Raw genomic sequence first — 26,531 nt, forward strand, 5'->3', positions numbered from 1 at the left:
CAGTCTCTTTTTCTCACACCCCCCAACCTCTTCCCACACCCCCACTCAAAATTGTATATTTTTTAATTTGTTTATAAAAAATTTAATTAAATTTTGTTTCATTTTTATTATTAGTATTATTTGTTATTTTTTTATATTCCCACACCCCCACCCCAAAATTTCAATAAGATTATTTTTTATACACTCTAAATTGTATATTTTTAAATTTGTTTATCAAAAATTAAATTTTTTTTCATTTTTATTATTAGTATTATTTGTTATTTTTTTATATTCCCACACCCCCACCCCAAAATTTCAATAAGATTATTTTTTATACACTCTAAATTGTATATTTTTTAATTTGTTTATCAAAAATTAATTTTTTTTTTCATTTTTATATTAGTATTATTTGTTACTTTTTTATATTTTATTATTCTCTCTTTTTGAAGTATATATAAGTACATTTTCAATAAAATACATTTTGAAATCCTAAAATGTTTTAAAATGCTTTTTGATTTGGCCAATTCTTTTTTGATTTGGCTATTAAATTACGTTAGAGATCACTTTTGGTTTATGTGTCATTAACATTATGGTTATTTATTTTTATTTATTTTAAAAGCATTGCACAATAAGATTGAAACATTAAAGTGACAATAATATAAAATTAACATGAAAAAAAATCATACAAAGTACATGACAATATGAAACACATGGAAAAAAATAATAAAAAGTACATGAAAATGTTAAACCATGCGAAAAAAATGTAAACTCATTATTAATCAATCATCACTATGTCTGTGATGTCGCGACGAAGTCCCACATGGCCGGTCCCAATTTCTAGCTGCCCTATTAGAATTTCTTCTTCTACGATTCACCCTTTCATCCACTTGGTTAGCCTCGGCAGAGAATCATGACGTAAATCGACCCTTAATAAGTCGTCCATGTCGGGTATATCTTCAGGTACATTCCACGAACCAGCAAGTGGGGCATTTTGGGTCGATACTTGACCACTTTGAGTAAATGAAGGAGTTCCCGTTGAAGGAGGAGAGGACCCAAATATGCCTGCAAAACTATACCCTGGTTGAAAATCATGTGGGTATGAATACATCGGCGGCATTTGAGACGGTTCTTGGGTGAATGCCGGCGGTGTGTAATACATTCCATGTTGTCGTTCTGGCATCGGAGGCAAACTATACGTTGCTGCATCAACAGTTTCCCGACGTCGCGCTAAGCCTCGAGTCTCTACACTTTGCTGTAGTATATTAAACTGTTGATGTTCAAATTGTGGCTGAGAAGAGGGAGCATCTTCATGTGCCTCAAGTATCCTATCCTCTTCGTCAGACAAAAGAGTGATCTTCTCGATACATGGCAGTAAATCGTCAAAAGTACAAACTCTTCTCCCAACAGGCGACACCATAAAATATAGTGTTTCGGCGATTTCACCCTGCATAGAAAATAAATGAATAGTTATTAAAATAATTTTCAATAAGCGCAACATTATTTTCTAAATTATAATGAACAATGTATACCAATAGTCCTCTTCTTGCATGTTTTGGGTCGACATAAACTTTTGTTTTACGCCTGTACCACCTCATATATTCAGAGTTCAGACTGAGGGTCCTTGTTTGTGGCGGCGTTTGCTCTACTCTCATTTCATAGCGACTATTCCATTCATTAAGCGCGGGTTACATTAGTCGCATCCAATTTTTTCCTTCCTTTCCCTTTAATGTCAAGTCATGTATGTTGTTGGGTTGCATTACTGGTCCCGGAGTAGGTTGCTGCATTCCAAATTGTCTCATGACTCTATCCGGCTGGTGCCATTCCACTTTTTGAAAACAAATAAGTGGTATGATACAATCCCATAATACAGACCCAAAAAAACAAACTTGACTCAAATTCATTTTCACATGTCCAGCATAAGGGACCCAGACAAACTGCATATAAAAGTTAAATTTAATAAATTAATTAAGAAATACAACATCATTTAATAAACAAACATCAAAATTGTTATCTCGTCGCGTTTCATGACATCTAATTTACGACAAAACTCAATTAAATTGTCATTGCCTATGTGATGCAATTCACCTCCCAACCATCTTCACAAAAAATTAAATAACAAAATAAAATGATACATAGAATAATGATTAACATCAACCAAGCATGTTTATTAATAATCAATTCAAAATAGTAAAGGAAAGTATACCTGTAACCAAGTGGCGCGTTTTGTTGTTGTGGAGGAATAACTGAGGGGGCTAACGTTGGGCATCGTTCCCATGCCCATAATTGAATCAAGAGAGTGAAATCGCCTATTGATTTAGTATTATAGTATGTTGCGATGCACATCTCTCTATAAAGGTTACCCAAAACAGCAGCTCCCCATGCATAACTACTGCACTCTCTAAGGTCTCTCAGAAATTGCAAATATTTCAAATGCACCCTTTTGTTGCTTTTGTCAACAAACATTACCCCTCCTATAAATCGTAAGATCCAAGCACGAGCAAATCTTTCAAGGCCGTCTTGGCTGCCTGTAAAATCATGAATATTTGCAAAATGAGAAGACAACCAACTCAATTTAATTGAGTTTCCATCAACTGCAGCATCGTCAGGCATGACACCCAATAATTCATGAAACAACTCAAACCAGTCAATATTTGTATTTCCAATTAAAGGTCTTCCATCCACAGGAATACCAAGTAGCACAGAAACATCTTGAAGTGTAATAGTTGTCTCCCCACACTTCAAATGAAATGTATGCGTTTCTGGCCTCCACCTTTCAATAAAAGCATTAACCAATGCTCCATTCACTTTCAACTGTGCCAATTTCATTATCAGGTACAAACCCAAAATTTGTAATAGAGGAATAATTTCTTCGGGCGGTGCTTCTCTATGATTGTATAGTGGTGTGGCTCGTTGGATTTTTAACATCCTATCATTAGCATCATTCTAAATATGTTGGGATATATGATTTTTTTGCATCCACAATAAATCATCCTCTAATGGTCCAGATGCCACGCCATAATGATGAGAAGATGACGAACTAGCCATATTAAAACTCCTGTATAGAAAGAAAAAAAAATTAATAATCACACATATAATAAATAATAAATAAAGTCAAGTACGTACACAAACAATATTCTAAAAAAATACATAGTTTAAATTTTAGAAACGAACACGTAATTTAAGTTTTCTTCACATTGAAAAATTTTTTTCCTTAATTTTCAGAAAAAATTATAATTTTTTTCTCAATTTCAGCAATTTCAAAAAACATATATATATATATATATATATGTTTATTGAAATTGCTGAAATTGACAAAAAAAATATATTTTTTTTATTATATATATATATATATATATATATATATATATATAATAAAAAATAATTTCTTCACATTGAGGAATTTTTTTCTCAATTTTCAGAAAAAATATATATTTTTTTCCTCAATTTCACCAATTTCAGAATATATATATATATATATATATATATATATATATATATATATATATATATATATATATAATGCCTTTCTTTTTTAAATATGCCTAATAACAATATTACAGTAATATTTATTATGAATCTTAATTAAATTTATATTCTAAAAATTAAACAATTGTAACAAAAATAAACAATTTGTTATATAATTAATAAAAAATAACTAAAATAATAAACAAATTAAACTAACAGCAAAAATATATAAAGATAAAGAAAATAAACTTGTTGTTGTGTTGTGAGTTAATACAATTTTCTTGTACACAAGATGACTACCTGCAAAAAAAACATACAAATAATAAAATATAACAATTTATAAAAAATAAATAAATTTGAAACAATAAAAAAATTAACATACCAACTTTGCTAGGAGAAGGAAAACAAAAATGAAATGCTGGGAGGGGAGGGACAAGCCTCGGGGATAGAGGGGAGCTTGGGGGAGAAGGAGGGAGTGGGGTGGGGACCAGGTGCCCTTAACGGGCTGGAGGGGGTGGGGGAGAGGGACGCGCCTGGTCCCTAGGTGCCCGCAACAAGGGCGTCACCAGTCGCGCCCAGTCCCAGGGCGCTAGCAGACGCGCCCGCGTCAGGGGCGCTACCTGCTGTCTCCTCGTGCGCCGCGCTGATGCCACATGTCGCCTTGTGCACGGAGGCGTCTGTCTGGGGGGCTCTTTGTAATAAAAAAAGCAGACCCCCCAGGTAAATAATTGCATAACAATCCCTATTTGATAAATAAAATGTAAAAGTGCCCCTATTTAATGTTTTTGCCCACTTGTTAATGTTCTTGAAATATTTGCCCTTCTACAGACAGATTTTATTAGAAGTGATAAAATTTATTTTGATAATTTTTATATTTTGAGGGTTAATTTTATAATAAAAATATTTTATTTTAAAAAATGTTGTCGAAAAACACTTACTCACACTCACTATTGGCTCTATGCCCGATAATTATCTTATAAAAATTAAAATTAAAATAATTATATTAAAGAAGAGTATTTTTGGAAATTATATTTTGACAACAATATACTTTTTTTAAAAAATATCAATATTTTATCTTTTACAATCTATTATTTTATATTATTTTTTTAAAAGTTTTTATATTTTTATAAGATTACAATCCCTCTGTAATATCTGCACGGATAGAAAGAAATTGGATCTCTATCTCACACCACAGTGCTCACTAAGTAGAAGATTGTTTCACATTTTCTCCCTTTCACTCTTGCATGTTTGGCTAGTGTTAGGGAAAATGGTTTTCTTTTATTGTGTGTTATATTGTTCAAATACACAGAGATTTTGATAGAATTCCTATTTGTATTTACAATTTTATCATTAATGAAATGAGGTGACACAGTTTCGTTAAAAAAAAAAAAAAAAGCATCTCTTGTATGTAGGCAGCATATAATCACATTATACCTACTCATAATCTTATCCTGGACGAGTTTATGTGTGGACCTCTAATTTAGTTTAATTCATTTAATCTAAATAATTACCTTTTTTACGTACATTAGGATTTTTTTTTTACTGCATTTGCATTAGGATTTTATTCTCAATATAAAAATTCCTATACATTTATATATCTTGAAATTAAAACAAAGAGAAAACCCTTAAACAATCCCTTAAAATTACATGCATCACCACCATATCAGACCTTTAAAATTTAGGACAAATAAATTATTAGTCAATCAGAAATTTTATTGTTATATTATTAATTCTCTAAGAATTTTATTACCAAATTAGTCTTCCAAATTAAATTTGATTTGCCATCAAAATTAATCTCTCGAAGATCTAAAATATAATCACATAAATTTTGATGAAAATTTAAAGCGATTACATAAACATTTTTTGATAGATCAACCTAGATAATTTTTTTTAAAATAATTAAAATGATAACAAATTAATATTTAAAAAAACTAATTCAACAATTATAAATAAGAATCCTCATCGTTGAATTGAATGAAAATATTTTTAGGAATTTTTCACATTTGTGTTTTAGGAGAATTCTCACTTTTGTTGAATAACATATGTTATGTTTTTTTTTAAACAATATATTTTATCTTAATCTTATATATATTAAGAATTTAGCTCTATTTTTTAAAGAATATATCTCATAATTTAAATTTTAAATTTAATTTGATTTAACAAATAATCCAAAAAAATGATTTCTTGATTATTTCAATATGCTCTCTATTCAGCAAAAAAAATCTCAATATACTCTCTTTTCAATCTTTATATATATATATATACTTCATTTTCTAAACCACTTATCTCTTTGAGCCTACTTTTTTCATCTTTACTATTAAAATAATTTTCAATAACTTTTTTAAAAAATTATAATTAAAATATATCTCGTATCACAATATAAATTATTTGTTATAATTCAAAATATAATCATATATCAAACAAATATTTATACATTATAAATTTTACGTATATATTTTCTCCACATGTTTTACCAGTTAAAATACTAATTAAATTTTAAAAAAGGTAATGTAATAACGCCCACAATTTCAAAAAAAAAAATGAACTAAGATTTTTGTCCGGAAGAAACGTTACTAGTAGTATTTTAAGGGAAACGTGACAAGTTATTAGTACAGTCATTAAAGAAGCATGCATAGCAATTAGCATAGGTAAAACGTGGGAATGAATAGGATGAGACGAGATGATAGCAATGAACGACGTCGTGTGAACCCCCCAAACAAACCGTACCACACGTATCTTCCATTATTATAAATCGAATCCAGCTCCCATTTTTCTCCTCCTCTCCTTTCTCCTAGCTCCACCTCCCTTCATTTCTCTCTCTCTCTCTCTCAGGTTTTTTTTTCTCTCTCTCTCTCTAACATGTTATTTTGTTCTAGATCGAACCATGTTTTAAATATCATAGTTTCTTCAAAATTTTGGCAAAGTTGTGTCTTTTGGTTTGGAGTCTCAAACATAACATGTTTCCTAGGACAGATCTTTCCACACGTTACTATGTTGTTGTCTTTTTTTTTTTTTTTTTTAAATGTTGGGAAAACGTGTGTTTTTTTTGGTGGGGATTGGAGATTTATTTCGAAGGCCTCTTTTTGGGTCCTAGGTTTTGGGTGCTTTTTGAAAATGGAGGCATTGGGTTTTTGTGGGTTAAGTTGACCTAAATGTTGGTTTTTTGAGGTGTGCCATCATGGGTCTCTTTGACCTGGAAAATGAAGTTTGAAATTTTTTCATGCTTTGAGCTCAGATTTGATGGTTATTTGTGAAAATTCGTTGAACCCTTATCTGCTGGTTTTGAAAAATTGTACAAGAGTGAAATGGGTTGCGGAATTATAATTTTCCAATGTTTTGTGTTTAGGCTGAATGAATCTGTTTGCGTATTGGAGTAGTAGTGTTACAATTTTTTAGATCATGCTCTTAATTTCTTTGTTAATAAGAAACTTTTACATGTGTGTGTGTGTGTGTGACATTATATCAGAATAATTTTGTTGTATAGATTGGGGATGGTGTTACAATTCTTAAGGTCATGCTCTCAATTTGGGCATGTTCTGAGTATAACTTTATTTTATTTTGTTGTATAGGCGTTCTACTGTGGAAAAAAGGTGATTTTGAAGATGAACTGTTATGGTCTTCAGCAGAACGCCTTTGCAGCCTGTGAAGAGATGAGAGGCTCTGTGAATTTCGTTGATCAGAAGGAGCCTGTCATTTGCCCTAAGCCGCGCCGAGTTGGGGTTGCATCTAACATGCCTACGAGGCATTTCAGATGGCATTTCAAGTAATTTATTGGAATCCATTGCATCCCTTTTGAGTTTTGTTGACATTAATTTGTTTTTGAAGCCTCTCAATGTCTGATCTGTTGTGTGTTTCAATATTTCTTGTAGTCCACAGGCTGAGGGTTCTGACACAAAAGCTGGGGCAGAACTATTAGAGATAATGTTTAAGAAGGTAAGCCATGACTTTATGACAAATTTCTCTAGTGTGTATTTAAGCCTAGGAAGTTATATGTCAATTAGGATAGTCTTGGCACCATGGTAATGTATAAATTTTTAGTGTGATGCATGCTTTGCTTCTTTTGTTAGACATTTGATTTATTTGAATCAAGGTTTTAAAAAATGGTTTGCTACCATGATTTTAGCCTTTATGTCAAGGTTTTTGGACTTTTTGCAATTGCAATTGTGGCTACATTGGCTGCATTTGCCTGCAATGTTCAAAATCGTGCTGAAACCCTGACTAGAATTTAAAACCTTGATTTGAAACTTTGGAATGGTTTTAATTTGAAACTTTGTAGAGGCATATAGTTTTACATGAGAATATGGTTATTATTGAGGGGTATTTTTGATAAATTTCATAGATCATAGATTGAGATTTTGGTGTAATGAATGTTCTCTCTCGTATATAACTTTGACTTATGAAATGGTATGCTTATATAAACAGGAGAGTCATGGGCAGGAATATGCAAATCAGGTAGCTTCATCTCCTCCATTTTTTTGCGGGTCTCCTCCAGTCCGGGCTGCAAATCCCTTGGTCCAGGATGCTCATTTTGGTGATGAAAAACATTGTCCGTCATTATTAATTTCATCGCCGTCGGGTTTACTATCTCCATCTTCGGCGTCACGCAAAGGAGGGTGTGTTAGGATGACTTTCGGACTTAAACCTGCTGCAGTTAGAGTAGAGGGATTTGATTGCCTCAACAAGGATTGCCAGAATTCTAGAATCACTGTTGTTGCTTAAACTCCATTCAGAGAATTGTACATAGAGGAAGCTGAGTGTGACTGCTTATAAAAATGACTTGACTCAACTAGGATGAATATCTTTGAGTAGGTTGAGGGAAATGCTGAGGAAGCAAACCTTGTGTTCTTGAGAAGGTTTGATGTGTAAAGAGACCATGTTATTTTTGTAATGCAAGGTTGGATCTGAGTGTTTTCTAATTTTTTTTTAGGTCATCACCACTAGAATGTCCTGTATAGAGAGTTGGTGATTTTGGTTATCAATCTTGTGAATATGTTTAGCTAAATTTAAACGCATATTTATTGTATTTAATGAAATTAAACTGGTATTTATATTTTATAATGAGAAATGCCATTTCTAACCCTTGTTTAAAGCTTGGTGTGGAATATTGTGATTATAGGAAAAGTAACAGTGCTTTGTTTCAAGACCATTGACAATCAATTATTTTTTAGATTAGTATGTATGGTTTAGTTTAATTTAGGTTAGAGAATTGACCATTTTTTTAAAGTTCTTTTATGAAGATGAATCTTGAAAGAAATAAATGATTATTTTTTAAAAATTTATTGAATCAAATATTGCAATTCTTAGTTGTGGAAAATTTTCTTTTGGAACGAGGAGTGACTTGGGATGATTGTTTTGAAAGGAAGTCATTGTGAGATTGTTGTATCTCTGCTTATTATGATTGTTTTCAAAGGAAGTGTTTCCAAGATTGTTATGTCTCTCTCTTTTTTTTTACACAATGTTATGTTCGGTATTGTTTGTTTTAGTTTTTTAGCTTCTCTTTTCAAAAGTAATTGCTCTTTTAATCAAAGTATTTTGTGCCAAAAATATTTTTGGCCTGATTTTAAATATTAATTGCTTTGGAAGTACAGAGTTTCCCTAAAGTTTTATGATACCACATTTTTATATATAAGATTAAAAATTAAATTTTAGTTAACATGTTCAAGAAATTTAACTAAATTCTATTGGCTCTTCTAATTAGTTCATATAGAAGCTTCGTTTTTAAACTTTATTAATTAGAAAGTATTGTAATTTTAATCTTTATTTCAAAATATTTTTTTTATTAAAAAAATATTTAATTAAAGAATATTATAAAGTATTAATAACCAACATAATTTGTTTCAAACGTTGGAGATTTTGATTTTGATAATTAACTTAATTTGTTTTTGAATGTTAGAGATTTGTTAACTAATAATATTTGTTTTGACCATTTAAAACAAATTAATTGATAATATTTTTCAACTGTGATTTTATCGTATATTTGTTTGCAACAAAAAATTATTTTTATTTTAAAGACTTTTATTTTTAAATTATGTCTAACTTAATTTCTCTGGTTAGGAGAAGACTAGAGCAAATTCTATCTTAATCAAATGTTAGTCGCCAACAATAGATTGCGGTGTTATACTTGTATTGACAAGGGAGTTATGGTTGTTGGTTTAAGGAAGTCATGCGTGATGTGTAAGAATGAATTATTTTGTGTTGTTCAAATCACGAAATATTTTTTATTTATAATGATTGTGGTTTATAAAGTTAGGAAACAAAGTAATGAATAATAATGGAAATAATCTGATACTTAATTATTGTATTTAAAACATATCAAATCATATATTTCACGCACTGCTTCAAGTTGGAACATATATGTCATGCGAATAAAGCTTGCAAATGTGGTATACTAAATAGAAACAAGTAATGGGTCCAAGGGTGCGTAGGATAAGCATGGCACGATGGCAACCAACGAAGACCCATAGTGGCGACCGATGTTCACCCTCGAATAAAGCACACTTTGAGGTGGAAGGAGGTGATTCCAGTGCGACGCTTGTCGAAGATGCGTCATGCATTGTGTGCGTGAACTTCATGCACTGAAAAGGGTCCCGTGTGGGGTTGCGTGCGATGGTGTCTTGAGTTGGTTGCACACATAGATGTTGTGGCAGTGGTTGTTGGGAGGTGGAGACTCTGAGTGCTTGGTCACGCTGAAGATAGGAAGGCGCGACGACTGCTAATGGAGGCTTCTGGTAGCTTGTGGTATTGTTCATGCAAGAACGAAGGGACACTACACTGATAAAGAAACCAAAACTGGTTGGCGCACATAAGAAAGGAGAAAGGATTATCAAAAGAAGGGTGGCGAGCGCAAAGGTACACCAGAGACAATAGGTCCCCAATGGAGAATGACTTTTGTTATTCCTCTATCAAGAATAATATGCTCTAATACCATGTAAAACAATAGAAACAAAAGGAAGTTGAGTGAAAACTTGTCAAAGTACACAATGAGTTGCTTGTTTAAATAGATGTGCGATAATAATTACACATAATTAGAGGAGATTAAATTTCCCCTAAATTAGATCCTAACAAATCAATTTATAATAAATTATATATTTATTCCTAATTTTCAACATTCTCCCTCAAGCAAAAGCTTACTAAAGAGAAATGAAAGGCGGTTTCAACTATGTGGTTGTGCCAGATAAATGATGGTCGACGGTAGCCAACGAAGGCCTGCAATGACAATGGAGACCAGTGTGACCCTCATAAAAAATGTGTCACATATTATCTACGTGAACTCCATGCGCCGAAAAAGGTCCTTGCATGGGGTCGTGTGTGGCAATGTTTTGAGTTGGTTGCGCACGTGGACGACATGATGATCTTTGGCAATGGGTGACAATGGAAAAGGCATCGGGAAGTTTGCCAAACAAGGGTAAAGTAGTCATGTAGCTCTATTCACGGCAAAGAGGGGTTGTGCTAAAAAGGAAAACAAAGGGAACCGTTTGCTGGTAGTTGGGTCACCGACCAATGAGGGATAATTTTCATTATCTAATACCATGTAAGAAATATTTATTGTTGTGGATCAAACCATACGAAATGCTCTTATTTATAACAAATAAGATTTACAAAATAATAAGTAATAATAGAAATAATCTCATAAAATACTATAAGTAAAACATATCAAATTATATATTTAGCCATTTCACAAATGTCATGATTTTCATTTTCTTGTTAGTAATTATTGAATATATAAACTAGATGTCACTCAGCCTTTTTTGTGAATAACTAGTAAAATCTTTATTTTTCAAGTTAAATGTGACAGAATCATGTTCATTTGATGGTTACACTATCAGAAAAAATATTAATAATGTTTATAAGTCAATGGATTGAGATATATCAACGGATTCCAAACCAAGAATGGCAGCAAGGAATAAGTCTCTCTTACACAAATTTGTTGTTGACTCATCTAAACTATTTTTGGCAAGTCAACTGCAATTTTTTACTATTGCTGCAACTTTCAGCCATGTTTGTTGTTGTCTTAGTTACATCAATCCTCCAACTTCATCATTCTTCCATATTATTTGCATTATACCCCACGGGAGAGGTAATATGTCTCTCTTTTAGTACTATAATTGATGCATCTTTCAACGCAGTGGTTGTTGCAATTTTTTAAATTTCCTCTCCCCAAAATTTTGTAAAACCTTGAATATTATGAACTTATTTGAAATTTTTTGCAAAATTTATTAAAGAAATTGATTTCATGCTATATGGAGTATGGAATAAGGCTATATATGTCTCTTCAAATTTTAATACACTAATGAAAGAATATTTTTTCCATGTACATTCTATATATATATATATATATAAAATAAAAAGAGGATAGTCAGAAGGATTCCAATGTACGAAAGGGAACTATTCACTATAAGAATAATTGAGTAAATACTTAAAGCATGCTAAATTTTTTTTATAGAATACTAATTAATTCTAAAGACTTAGGGTCCGGGTCAGGATGTGTGTGACTTTTTTTTATTTTTTAGTTTCAACTGTAAATTTTTAAAACAAATTGTATTTGACAAAAAATAAAACTAAAATAGTTAATTCAATTTCAAAATATTTTTACCTTCATTTTTAAAATCAAGAAAAATATTATTTTTAATTTTAAAAAAGTACAGGCACTTTACATTTGATAATAACACTTCTCACCACCATCGCTAGCACCAGCACTTCTGTCACAACCACCACCACCACCGACACTGCACCTTCCCTACAATCATCACCAACATCGTCGCCGTAACCACCATTAGCACGATCACCACCTCTGCCGATACTATTGTTGTTGTCATCACCATTGTCACCACCACGAGCACTATTATTGTCTTGACTGCCAACATATTACCATCACCATTACTACCATCACTATTGTCTTCACTTACAACATTGTCACCATCATCACTATTGCTACCATCACTGTTGACACTATTGTTGTCACACTATTGTTATTGCAATCACCATTAACACCGCTACCACGATCACTACTACTACTACTACCAGCACAATCATCACTAGCCACCACTATAAGCTAGCAGTACCATTTGGCACTTATTGTCACCAATAAGTCACTAACATTACTATCACCACCATTGATACTATCATTATTGTTGTTAACGTCATCATCACCATAAAAACACACTCATTTTAATAGGATTGAAAACTTTTAAAATGAGTATTTTAAAACTAAAAATTAGAAAGCAACCAAACTTTAAAGACTAGTTTTAAAAACTTTTGTAACTAAAACTAAAAATTGATTGTTATTTTTAAAAATTTTAAACTTCCAATTAAAAACCACCCATACGGATCCTTAACTATTATATTATGTAATATTATCATATTACTTGTATTTTAAAAAAAAGTATAATACTCATTAAAATGAAGTTGATTGGTAAAATATCAATTGTTTGGTGAATTGTATGACTTTGTCATGACTTGGTTGATTATGTTTAGTGTGATGTCTCTCCTCCTAACAATATTTTTTATTCATAAAATTTGAGATCAAGACCTTCTTTAAAGAATTTGAGTCTGTTATACTTGGATTAATATAATATTGATTAAAAGTTTGCATATTTGATCTACTGAGTGAGAATTTTCGATATAACAGTTGGATTAAGAAAGAATTGATGTTCACAAAAAGATTATTAAACAAAGTATATTTAAAGAAACTTGCTTCTAGGATGAGTATATTCACATCCACAAATAAATATTTGGAAAAAAAATCCTTTGATTTGTGTATTCACCATTGACTTTGAATATGTCATGATGTGGTCATGGGAGTAAAGGAGGTGAAACTTATCTATTTCTTTATCTTATTGTATCATTGTTATATCGAAAGGGTCCAATCTAAATATTAATGCAACCTACTAACAACGGTGTCGAGATAAGTTACCTATAACTACTCACAACTTAGAACCATGATTTATCTATCAGTTGCTAATCCATAACTATCAAGTTACAAACAATAGAATCATCTTGAGATTAATTGTCAGCTAAGGATCAGATTCAGGCAATTCTAGAAAAAAAAAAGTATTTGGTAGAACCAGAGCATGACCAAATCTGATTGTGTTTTTATGTGTTATCCAAATCATAATTTGAAAATTGCAGTGAGGAGATGAGAAATGGAACAAACAAAACGGTTTAGTTGCAGTTGATGGTTATTGCTTGGAAAGAAAAGTTTCTGAAACCAACAAAAATTTGAATTTGATATCGCTTTCTTTGCACATAAATAACAAAACGGTTTGGTAGCAGTTCCTTAGTAGATTTTGTTGCTATATACCATACAAAATATCTGTGTTTCCAAGAATTATGGGGCTCATGTTTGGTTTTGAAAGTTCAGTAGCAACATGTTTACAAACTATCTCTTGAACTTCATTTCTTGGAAAACCAGAGTATAAAGAACATTCATACATCAGATTTGTGACAAAGTAAGGCCAAGCTCAACTAAACTATGCTGTGTACTTTGAATAACGCAGAAAGAATTCCTTTGTTAACCATCATTTAGTGACACAATTAACTTAAATTTAGAAGAGACTAATTTCAACCCACAAGATGGAAATGCAAGGACAATGGGTTCTTGAAGTTATTTGGAAACAAAGCAACACAACACAATAGCTTATTCATTAGTTCTCATCCATTAATTTCCATTGAAGTCCGAAAACAGAAACCAAAAATACAGGATGATGAAATCTCATAAAGCAAAAACAAATGGGAATGTAGTTTAAGTACAACAAACAAAGTGGGGTGGCTACAGATGCTTTGCAAATTTTTCAATGACTTAGAAGCCTGGGGGCTTGTAGGCGATGAAGCTGATGCACTGCACTTGGCGAACGTTGTCAAATCCAATGATACGGATGAAGCCATTGGGGTATGCAGTCTTAGCCTCTTGAAGCTCCTTCAACACCTGAGAAGCATCAGTGCAGCCAAACATAGGCAGCTTCCACATGGTCCAGTAGCGTCCATCATAGTATCCAGGTGACCTGTTGTGCTCACGGTACACGAAACCGTGCTATATACAAACACAACAAACATATCAACCATCAAAACTCAAAACCAAGTGCTTGTTTTGTAATAATAGGGACAGATTTGATCAATATTGATAAGTCTGAGATAGAAAAATCCATTAGATAAACTTAAATTTTGGAAAACAACCACTTCTCTTTTTTTTTTTTTTTTTTTTGTTTCCAAAAGTACTTTTAGCACGCCAGCAAGAGAAGCGATTATTTCTTCAAAATAAGTTGAAACAAACTAAGACTAAGAAACTATAATTAAACCAAAAGGGGTTGCAAGAAATTGACCTCCAACTCGAATTCCAAGCAAGGAATCCATCCTTTCCTTAGAAGGTATTCGACTTCCTTTGCCAATTGGGCATCATCGAGGTCTGGCAAGTAGGAAAGAGTCTCGAACTTCTTCTTGCCAATTGGTGGCCACACCTAGTAATTTGCATGAAAAGTTAGTTAACAAACATGCACATGTGCACATTTTCCTATGACTAACATGTTAATTTAAGTAACCTATGACTAACATGTTAAATTAAGTAACATTTTGGAGCATATATAAATGTGTAAGATGAATTTTAAACTTTTTGGTGCCTCTTGTGTGTATATATGTGTGGAGTTGTCTTACCTGCATGCATTGTACTCTTCCACCGTTGCTAGCAATGGAGGTAATGTCATTGTTGGTCTTCCTCGTGGGGAAGCCAGCCATGGATTTGAGGCCGGTGAATGGAGCAACCATGCCGGCACCGGCACGGTTGACGGTGGTAACAGCTGGGGAGGAGATCATTGAGGAAGCCATTTCCTTCTTCTTAGTTCTCAACTACTTGTTTTTCTGCTGCCAGATATCCAAGCTTCTGCTCAAACTTGCTATATATAATAGTGTGATTTGTGTAGTACTAATCCAATGGTGTGAAATGGAGAGGATTGGTTGCCGAAAAGTTACAACCGTTGGATTGAATAAGTGATGACATTACAGCATATAGGCCACACGAGTGAGGAAAATTTTGAATGGTAGCCTTATTGTTAGGTACCATGTGGAGGTGACACGTGGAGGCTCCATTATCTTATCTCTTCCTTGGAAGAACGTAAATGTGTGATGGTGGTGGAATTGATATTATTTGTGTAGTTTGCACAGTGCCCTCATTCCATATTAACCTAACATATTTTGTGACCATCCTTTCTCATTCATGGATTAAGTGAAAACTCTTTGTTCCTTTGTTACAGTAAATTTTATATTTTAAAGTTGGTTTTTTATTGGAAAAGAAACAAGAGAACCATATCAACTGAAACTCTTATCCATTTTGTTGGGTAGCTTAAAGCATGCTTCTCTCTTCACAATTACATTGGCCAATCCTTATAATAATATTACTAAAAATGTTCATTAACTTAACGTATTATCTGTTAGACTTGTTTGAGTGTAACAGTAGCAATGTAGATAAGCAAAATGCGTATATGGTATAGAAGGGGTGGTAGATGATGGGGCTTATCATGCTTGGTTGATTAATGACCAAGCATACACTTTTGAAAATATAAGATCCACAAGTAGCTATGGTAATCAGTAAATCGTTGCACTCAACCAAACAATGCACAACAACCTTATCTTAAAAGTGCAATGCATGAGATAACAATTATAAAGCACAAAATGAAAAGTCAAGTATTACGTAAGAAGTTCAGAGAGTGTGACTCTCATAAGAAGCCACTGCCTATAAAAGAAATAGGCAACAAATTTTCAGCATGGAAAGTTCAAGACTGAAGAACTGTTAGTGTTTAAGATGAAATTGGTTAATGGTTGAGAATTGCATCTTTGGAAATTGTAAAATTCTCAGTTTGGTATAACAGTTTGTATACAAGATGTGAGTTCTAGTGATTCTAGCAGTGAGGCATGTTTCTCTTTCTTCTGAGCCACAGCTTTGTCTGGTTGTAAGGATATTTCGTATTCATATCCCCACAAAACGAAAAGAAAAATCTACATGATTTTACCACTATTCCAACTCAGTTAATGGTTCAAAATTCAAAAGCCGTGTTTTGAAGGAAAGGAAGGCAACAGAGAATATATATAAAAAAGAACAGTTGGGCTTCTAAGATGAATGATATGCTGAAAATATCAAGAGCAACATTTGTCCAATTTACTAACACACAACATTCCTATGAATCCTTCAATGTTGGTCTGCCAATTTTCTATCTCTTCTAATCATTCTCCCCTTTTTTCAAATCATGTACCCCAAACATTCCCTCCCCTCTTCTGCACCACTTCCACTGAATTCCATATTCAACCAAAACCACTGAAATTTGGTAATGGAACCAGCACTTGAGTTATCCATTCTATGTACTAAAGCAAATAACAAATAGTAAATAGCTTTACACTCTTCCATTTTACTACAAATTCTATATCACTTTCCTTTAGCTACTATTTCATCCTTAGCTTCTAAAACAATATTTTCTTTTTCAACTTAGTAACATGTGACAAAATGAAGTTTCGAAAGATTAGTGGAGAGCAGAAAGCCTATGTCGGCAAGATAAGTGCTTCATAATAGGTTCCTCTGAAAATGCTGAACATTGAGAGTTCACCGTTTTCCTTGTCCTCCCTTGCTTCCTCACATGAAAAAACTTAAGTAAATCTTCTATTTAGCAATACACAGTTTATTAGTGAAGACATATAAACAATTTAGATCTCCAATTAGGTGTGAAGGACCACCCTTTGAAATTTAAAGATACCAATTATCTGTCTGGTTACATGGGAAAAAAGCTCCTAGATGGACAAAAACACCCACATTCTGTCAAATAGGAAACCTTTTTTTAAGATATATATTAGCAATACTCTTATCCAATCTGCCTGATGAACTGAATCTTATCTAACTGATATCTGACACATTTTGTTACATAGCGTTGGATACAACTCGTACAAGTGGTAGGTGCAATGTGATACATAACATTATATTTACATATTTTATATTTTATTGATTTCTTTATTTCTTAGGATAGATGATATTTATATTGATGGGCCATCTTCATCATCCTATCATCATTGGTCGTCAATCTCTTATAGAATTTACTTAAAAAAACATAATCATAGCCAAATTTAAATAAAATATTATAGTTATGATAACAATTGCTTCACTATTTAAAGAAATATTGTATATAAGAAGTTTGAAAATAAAAGTCTAGATTGAATGCATAACCGGCTTAGACAGCCTTATTATATGCCTATGGGTATTCAATACAAGTATGATACAAATACGGATATGTAACCATAAAGTATTTATACATCAGAGGACGCAACTAATCAGAATTCTTCGCCAACAGCTGCCACCTTACTTGTAATTTGAAAGTTAACAACCAAAAGCTAAAAATGGATGACATTGTCAGAAGAACAACTTTAAGATAGAACCTGGGAATTAACATGCATCGGACAGATTTCACATTAAAATTGCTTCAAACTGTTATGTGCTGCTTTGCATATGACAAGAATAATTAAAAGGATACTGAGAGATCTCGTGTCTGGATGCCACAAAATCTGATCATGTACTTAACTACATGCAAAGATACAGAGAATAAGATGTAATAGTGAGTACAAGTGGGGATGACAAGAACAGAACAAGAGATAAGTATTGGAAAAGGCTGCTAAAGAAAAACACAATAGTTACTGAATAATAAGATGAAACTTGTTAAGCACAGTGATTAGACAAATTTGTAGCACCAACACTTTCTCGACATCTGTACAACACGTGTCCTACACTACTCACTAGGTCTCTGACTAAAATTTTGTTAGATCAAACAGTTTAACCGACACCTCCACATGACTTGAACACTTAAGCTATATATGGCTGCTTGACTAAAACAGATTCAATTTTTTTTTAACATTCAAAAAAGTCAACTTAAAATATATTATATTGAAAATTAATCTATGATATTTTGTTCATGAAGCAAATAATGTTAAAGGTAAAAAGAGAAAATATACAAATCCTGATTACCAATTTAGATCTTGTGTACCAACTAACAAACCTACATGGGTGGCCTGGAAAAACAGACACTTGCATGAAGTTTTGGTAAAATTTTCCTGCACAGTTACCTAACACAACTAATAAATTTTCTAATTTACAACAACTAACTGTTCACGAACTTATTTCCTCTCCTCAGCTTGTATCTCCTTGAATGGACTGGGATATGGGTTTGGAGGAAGTCTCTTTCCTTAAAGACGTGCAATTTCCTTGAAACGAGCATATACTTTCTTCTTTGCCCTCTTCTCTATCATATACTCCATCTAGGGAGCAAAATAGTCCGTGATATTAGACGACAGGAGGGAAAAACAAATTGCAGAGATAACATGTTTAGGAACCAATTTTGGTTACATACATCTGCTATAGCCATTTCTTTTTCCTCCCTAACACCTTGCTCCTTCGACTCAATAGCCCTCAAGCCAAATACGCAAGTTGGAGAGGGATAAAAGCAAAGAACCTGTTGCACATTAATCATGCATATAAATAACTGATCAGTGCATTTGATGTTTCAATTTCATTACTTTCTGAACAAGTGGACATTGGTCTAGGCCCTAGAGCATATTTAAAAGTTATCCCGATGCAAATGTAAGCAACTAAAAAAAAAACAAAAAAAAAAAACAAAACAAAACACTCTACTCTATGCATCCAATGTATATCAGCATCTACTAGTGACAACCATTCCATTTAAGAATTCTTAGCAAGTTGATAAAACCAGCATATATTAATATCAGCAGCAAGCAACATATATAATACATACATATAAGCAAAGTGTTATTGGATATCTTTTTTTTTTTATCAGCCAAAATATTGTATTGAATTAATTGAGTACCAGAGGTACTAAACGTACAAAAGACAGATTACAATTCTGATATGGTTAGTATGAAGCATGTAGTTAATCATGATCAGAAAATGAACCACATAATGAAACTAATACAAGTATGTGGTCTAGATTCCTATCCTCGATTACATCGAAAGCCTTCTCTAATATTTGAAGACCATTGATTAAAGTGAGATTGAAAACCCTTCTCTAAATGTCTCAGCCAAGTCCATAATAAAAACACTGCGTCTTCCATCATTTTATTTGCATTGAAGGTGCTGCTAGAGAAAATAATGCTATTTCTGTGCTTCCAAATGGACCATGTCAATACTAACCACCACCATTTCCATCTTTTCGCCATCAAGCCTTCATACGATTGATGCATGTGCTGGATAAAGTGCTGTCTTGGGTGTTGTGGGAAGACAACCACCATATTCACCCAAGACAAGGATTCCCACCAAAGCGGAAGTACTTTGCTGCAGTGAAAAAATAGATGACTCGCGCTCTCCTCGACGCTGCTGCAAAAAGGACATAGATAATCATTCAGCTCTACCTGTTTCCTCCTCAAATTATCTTTGGTTGGCAGCCTATCATTGAGTAACCTCCACGCAAACATTGCCACTTTAGATGGGACTTTGAGCTTCCATAATTCCTTAAATTCTTCAGCTGGGGCCTCCTCTAGTACATCCTGTCTAAGCACACTATAAGCACTCTTAACCGAGTACCTTCCACTAAGATCAGCCTTCCACACCCACTGGTCATCAATGTCATTCTGAATTCTGATCCCCTCCACCTCTTGAATAAATGCAACCGCCTGATCTATCTCATTGTCAAATAGTGGTCTCCTCCACTTGAAATTCCATTCCCATCCTGTTTCCTTGTATGCTCCCATATGCTAAATTATTTGGTTTTGCTGAACCGATATATTGTATAACCTTTGATATTTCTCTAATAAACAATTGTCTCCCCCTGTCCAATTATCCTCCCAAAATTTGAATTTATCCCCGCGTCCCACCTTCCATGATATCGGAGCATTCAACAGCTGCCCCTGTTGTGGATGTTGAGATACATTCTTCAAGTCCTTCCACCAAATAGACTCTTTATTAGCTCTCGGTGCTTCGTTTAAACTCCTCCAACCACCATACTTTGATTCAATTACCCTAGCCCACAATTCCCCCTGATTTTGAAACAACTTCCATTTCCATTTGCCCAACAAAGTTGAACTGAAAGACCGTATGTCTTTAACCCCCAATCCTCCATCTACTTTTGGCAAGCACACCTTTTCCCATCTGATCCAAGCAATTTTGTTTTGCTCAGATGCGCTCCCCCATAAGAATTTTCTCTGTAGTCGCACTATCTTGTTCTCCACCTTTTTAGGGACCCTGAAAAAAGAAAAGAAATATATAGGAATGGATGTTAGCACTGAGTTTATAAGGATCACTCTCCCCCCGAAAGACGGATGTCTTTGTTTCCAAGCCGCTAATTTTCTCTCACATTTAGTAATGATAGGGTCCCATGTCTAATATCTTCTCGGATTGGCCCCAATTGGGATGCCAAGGTATGTAAAAGGAAAGGACATCAAGCTACAGTGAAAGTAACTGGCTGCATCTATTATCCACTGGTCCGACACCCCAAAAGCCTTGCAACTACTCTTAACAAAATTAATTTTTAGGCCCGATGCAAGCTCAAAGGCCCTTAAGATAGCTTTAATTCCTCTAACATTCTCCATGGTTGCCTCCCCAAAAAATATTGTGTCATCCACGTACTGTAGGAGACTGATTTCCACTTTATTCGTTCCTGATAAGAAACCCCTAAATAACCTTTTCTCTAAAGCATTGGTCATTAAACCATTAAGACCTTCGGCTACAATGTTAAAAAGCATGGGTGATAGTGGATCTCCCTGCCTGAGCCCTCTTTGGGGTATAAGCTCGGATGAAGGGCTTCCATTAACCAAGATCGATACCGATGCTGATTTTAGGCATCCAGCAATCCAGTGTATCCATTTTGCACAAAAACTCATTCTTCTCATCATATAGAACAAGAACTCCCAAGACACTGAGTCATACGCCTTCTCATAATCGACCTTGAAGATAAAGCATGGCTTTTGTCCTCTTTTGGCTTCCTCTTTTGGATATCACATATCAGAAACGAAGACAGAGACATAATCTTTCACAGTCCAAGTAAGAAGTTGTGAAACAAGTTATCACTTAACAGTTCACATGAGTAGTTCTATATTTAAGAACTCAGTCCACCCCCAGAAAGGGCATGACAAAATGAAGAAAGAGAATGAGAGAAAGTACACTTCTTTTCAGTTTCCACTATTTCTATAAAAAGGAAGGATAGTCAAATTATATAATTGAATCCACTCAGAAAGTAGCTAAATGAGAAATATTCATTATAACTAGAGAAAAATGCCATATTCCAAATGCATTTGAAAAACAATATGACAGATCTGTCACATAAAAATACTTGAGCAGCACAAAAGACTAACATAACCTCTCAATCAACTGAATAAATATCAGTCATGAATACGACCAATATCATTGAGAACAATGGAACAACAATCATACTGAACTCAAAATCTTCAATATTTTAGCTGTTAACATTAGACATAAAACCAAACTAAGCAGTTTGCGTGCATATTTAGAAATTCAAATAAATATTCATGCTTAATAGCAGAACATATTCTAAAGTTTCCATCCAAAAGCATTATAATTAGAAAACAAGCACATAAATTCTTTCCTACTACTGTACAAGGAATCAAATTGGAACTTGAAAGCTGAGAAACTGTTTGATTTAATGAAATATTTCCTGATTCTATTTTGTTGTTTCCACGGTTTCCTACACAAAATTAAAACAAAGTAACATTTTATAATTATCAATGAAACAAAAAAAATAAAATAGAAAACACTTTAAAACAACCACGACCACATCATATTACCGCATAGAAACCAAACACACAACAAGATAGCACATCATGCAGCAACAATATTAAAATAAGCACTAGACGCGTGAACATTGCAAATAGAAGAGAAAAAAAACCACCTTGAGACACGAAAAAAAAGCGGCAATACTTGATGGCATCATGGTATTTGGAATCCGGATATATTTTATAAAACTTCTTCACATAAACATTCTCAGGAAGATTGATGGTCTTAATTTTTGCCTCAGCTCTAGGAAATTTTGCAGGTGGAGCTCTGGTAAACACAGTCAAAAACATAATATTACTCAAATTTTCACCCTGCTGATAAAAAAAAAGTTTGAATTGTTCCTTAAAAAAATATCTCCTTTCTAATTCCTCGTTTATGACTAATTACACTTAACACATTTTAAGAAACTATTAGGATATCTTAAGAGGGTCTAGCTCAAAATGTTTAGATAAGTATGTCTGAGTTATTGTAAATCTCTAACCTTGATTCTTAGAAATAAAAAATAATAATAATAGTATATAAAAAAATAAAAAAAGATCTGGAGACTAAATACTGACATTTCCTTTGCAACTCAAAACAAATATATTGAAAAAATAACACTATACTTAAATAAACATTTAAAATGAAAATTGAGTGACAAAACATATAACATCCCAAAAATTCCTAAAATCACTAAACTCAAGTCAGAATGCCTAATGTAAACCAAAACTGGAAAATTGAACTCCATAAGCACTACATTTCTCAGTGTGATTTAGGAATAAATATAAACAAATAAATTATATTAAAAGTGAAATGCAAAAAGTACTGTTTTGGAGACAAATGATAAAACCCCAAAAGGTACAAAAAAAAAAACAAGAAGGGCACCAATTGAATCTGAAAGTGGGTGCAAAAAAAAATAAAAAGAATGTGAAACATTAACTGTTCCATGGCTTTGAGCCACACGAGTTGTGCCTTGACCAAACCCTTCACAGGCTCTTAAAAACGACATGTTTAGCTGCTCTTCGTTCTTTGATCTCTCTCGTTGTTAACCAACCGCTGCGTCATGCAACTGATAACGGCTATTTTTGTAAACCGGGTTCGGTTTGTATTCTATTTGAACCGGTTTAGCTTAGAGTTAGATTTTAGTTGAATTAATATTGAAATAATTAATTTTGTTTCAACGATAATCTAAATTTAATTTTACACAAATAGTTAATAGGAATTTATTTTTGAATAGTTTATCATAAATGAATAGTATGACATGATAAAATCATCAAATTTTATTTAATATATATGTGTAAAAATATTCTAAAATAATAATGTACATGAATTAAATTTTAATTATAAAAAATATTTTTTTAAATATTAATTGTTTCTTTCCTTTAATCATTTATATTTACCAGAAAAATTTAGTTCAAATAGCATAAAATAAATTATATACAGTATAAACTTCATACTTATTTATTTTCAAGAGAATAAAAATATGGAAAATTTATTTTTTAATGATCCATTCTCTAACAGTTAGCTTAATCTCCAAGAATTAAAACGCACGGCGAGTGAAAATAAACAGGTCTTTGAGATCTACAACTTAATTTGGTAGTCTTGTGACTCTATAAAGATAGAGCAGTGTTAACAACACAGTATTTTGATACATATTTTATTATTAATTAAAATTTATTAAAAATATAAAACCATAAGTTGAACTCACTAAATAAGTAGTTAAATTCACTAAAATTTACAGTCAATAAATTTACACCCAAGAGTAAACGGACAAGAGAATTTGAAGTTTAATCTTTCTTTTTTACCAATGAAGTTTAATCTCCTAAATTGATCAGTCAAAATAAATGATGCGATAAGAATATATATAATCCTCAATGTTCTTATTATGAATTTCTTTGTGAGATTAAAGTATACGTACGTAGTTTGATGTGTCGTGTTGTGATTCTAACGTAGTGATATTCTTACACGAAGAGATAACATCCAATATCATCAGTCATAACATGTTATCTGTTTAAAAGTATGTGCTATATAAATAGATTTTTGTTCAAGTTGGAGAAGACTAGGGAAAGAGAGCGGATGACTCTAGCTTAAAATCACTACCAATGTCTTTCCTTAATTCTGTTTAACCATGAACTTGAGATGAATTATATAACTCATCTCTATTTATACATAGTATCCTCCAACAATATCATCCATGCACGATGATCTCATTGGTATGGGTGCGTGGTTGTATGCGTCTCACATGTTAGATAATGATACTTCTCTGATCTTGTTAATTTTCACGTTTTTGGGGTATTATTTTATGTGGTACTTTTCATTGGTTTGCCTTCTTGGTTGTAATATATTGGAGTCAGACATCGTTTTGACTGCCCAAATGTGAGTCTCAGACGGTATATGACCCTCCAAGTATTGAGTCCTATGGCTTAGTTGCCAAAGGATAAGTCGTTCCTCCCGCGAAGGTTGGTACTTTCGGGATGTCCATCGGCAGACGTTGTACGGTTCTTAACACTGTCAGCTTGCCAATAAATTTATGTTGTAATGTTGTTTTTAGTAATTTGTAAATAATTCCAGCACTTAAAGAATACTTTGTGTAAACAAAAAACTTTTATGATCAAACAGAAGTTGACACTACCAAAAACTAGCTCCTTACACAAACTCTGTTAAGTATATGTCCATGTTACGCACTGTCTAAACCCCGCATGATCAAAGAAAAAAGTTAAAGACTAGTACACTATTTAATGACTTGTGTTGAAACTATGCTTACAATAGCTGCATACGTGAATGTTTTAGTTAATTTTTAAAATTTAAAATTGTCTGTTGCTTAGGATTTATTCTTTAGGAGTTATGATTCTGTTTTTTTATCATACTAGAAACTATTTTAGTCATGCCTAAAGATAAGAGATTTTCTATTTTGTATATTTGACTCTAGTTCTATTTAAAGAACAAATGAATAACAGTTATGTATCCTTCAAAAATATATTTGCTCTTCTCTGTTTTTTTATCTCATCTTTAACAAAATTGGTATCAAGAGTCATTATCTTGAGGGATCTGTGAGTTGAGAGAAACCACAATGGAAGCAAACACAAAACACAAAGAGAGGAAGACAAGAAAGGCCAAGGCCAAAGCTTGTCTTTTCTCTTCAGTTTCAAAAATCATATTTACGAGAATTATGAATTTGGGACTACCTCAAATCAAAGTATCAAGGTAGTGAGCGAACATGTAACATCCCAATTTTTGTAATCTAAATTAAAAAGGATTGTTATTTATAAATAAATAGAGTTTTAGAAAAATGATGAGATTTTATAAATAAATAAATAAGTAGATATAATTATTAATTAAAATAATAATTTGAGAGAAAATAAAAAGGATATTTCATTTATTTGTTTGATAGAAAATAAAATAGAGTTTGTTTTTATAAAATAAATAAATATAGAGCAAATAATAAGAGTACCCTAGGTATAAATAGTATCCAGGTGCCTCTTTTTGGCCTCATTTTCGTTTTTCCCCTTCTCCTCTCAAAACCCTTTCTTTTTTTCGCATCCCACTAAACCTATCTCAGAAAAATAACAATCTCGAACTCGTTCACCGCTGGATCGTCGTGAAATTTGAATACCACGTTCGCAACCAAATTTTAAACATTCTCACCGTTGGAAATTTTAAAATCAAGTGTGAGCTTAGAGAAAAACCCTTTGCATTGTAGCATTTTAATTTCCCACAGAAACCCAAAACTATCTCGGTAAAACTATGATCCCGGTTTCATTAACCGTTGGATTTTCATGAAATTTGGATATGTTGTTTGAAATTCAATTGCGCACACTTACACCGTTGGGATTTTCGAGATAACATTTGTGGAGGGATAAAAAGGAATCGCATGAAGACAGTACAAGTGGAGGTTTCAATCTCTTCTCCGTCTCTCTAACGTTTGGGAATTCTATCGGAGCGGTCGGAGGAATAACTGAAGAAATCTCAGGGAACCACTAGAGATGTTACTATCGCTGACTGAAGACACGTGAGTCCGCTCAGAGGTAAGAGATGAGTTATTCACAATTGAGGATTAGTGAGAACATGTGTAGAGATCCTTAGAGATATAAATTGGAATGAGTTTTGGGGTATTTTTGCAATTTTCATTTTATCCTTTTAATTATTACAATAAATTATATATGTTTGATGAATCAGCTGATGTCCCAATGAGAAATTGCTATGAAATTGATGTATTTTTGTGTTGAGTGTGAACCCCTTAGAAAAATTAAATTCTTTTTATTAACGTAAATTATATTTTAAATAATATTATTCAATGACTTATTTTATATAAATTATTATCTTGTTCTAATTTTTCTACGACGAT

The 26,531-nt window shown here is 32.7% G+C and overlaps 2 protein-coding genes across 2 annotated transcripts; one reads left to right on the plus strand and one right to left on the minus strand.

Annotated features, from left to right (window-relative positions):
- The first annotated feature begins 6,221 nt into the window (after positions 1–6,221).
- LOC100305585 (uncharacterized) lies at positions 6,222–8,533 on the plus strand. Its single transcript, NM_001250550.2, has 4 exons — positions 6,222–6,276; positions 7,014–7,207; positions 7,314–7,377; positions 7,867–8,533. Exons 2-4 carry the CDS (start codon positions 7,047–7,049, stop codon positions 8,161–8,163), a joined length of 522 nt encoding a protein of 173 aa, NP_001237479.1. The 5' UTR covers positions 6,222–6,276; positions 7,014–7,046; the 3' UTR covers positions 8,164–8,533.
- A 5,588-nt stretch (positions 8,534–14,121) lies between these two features.
- On the minus strand, positions 14,122–15,306 carry RBCS1 (Ribulose bisphosphate carboxylase small chain 1, chloroplastic). Its single transcript, NM_001248385.2, has 3 exons — positions 15,091–15,306; positions 14,763–14,897; positions 14,122–14,473 (listed from the first exon to the last, which is right to left on the minus strand). Exons 1-3 carry the CDS (start codon positions 15,259–15,261, stop codon positions 14,243–14,245), a joined length of 537 nt encoding a protein of 178 aa, NP_001235314.1. The 5' UTR covers positions 15,262–15,306; the 3' UTR covers positions 14,122–14,242.
- Between the last annotated feature and the right edge of the window lie 11,225 nt (positions 15,307–26,531).

The sequence above is a fragment of the Glycine max genome, chromosome 13 (genome assembly GCF_000004515.6).
Source record: "Glycine max cultivar Williams 82 chromosome 13, Glycine_max_v4.0, whole genome shotgun sequence".
Taxonomy (NCBI): Eukaryota; Viridiplantae; Streptophyta; class Magnoliopsida; order Fabales; family Fabaceae; genus Glycine; species Glycine max.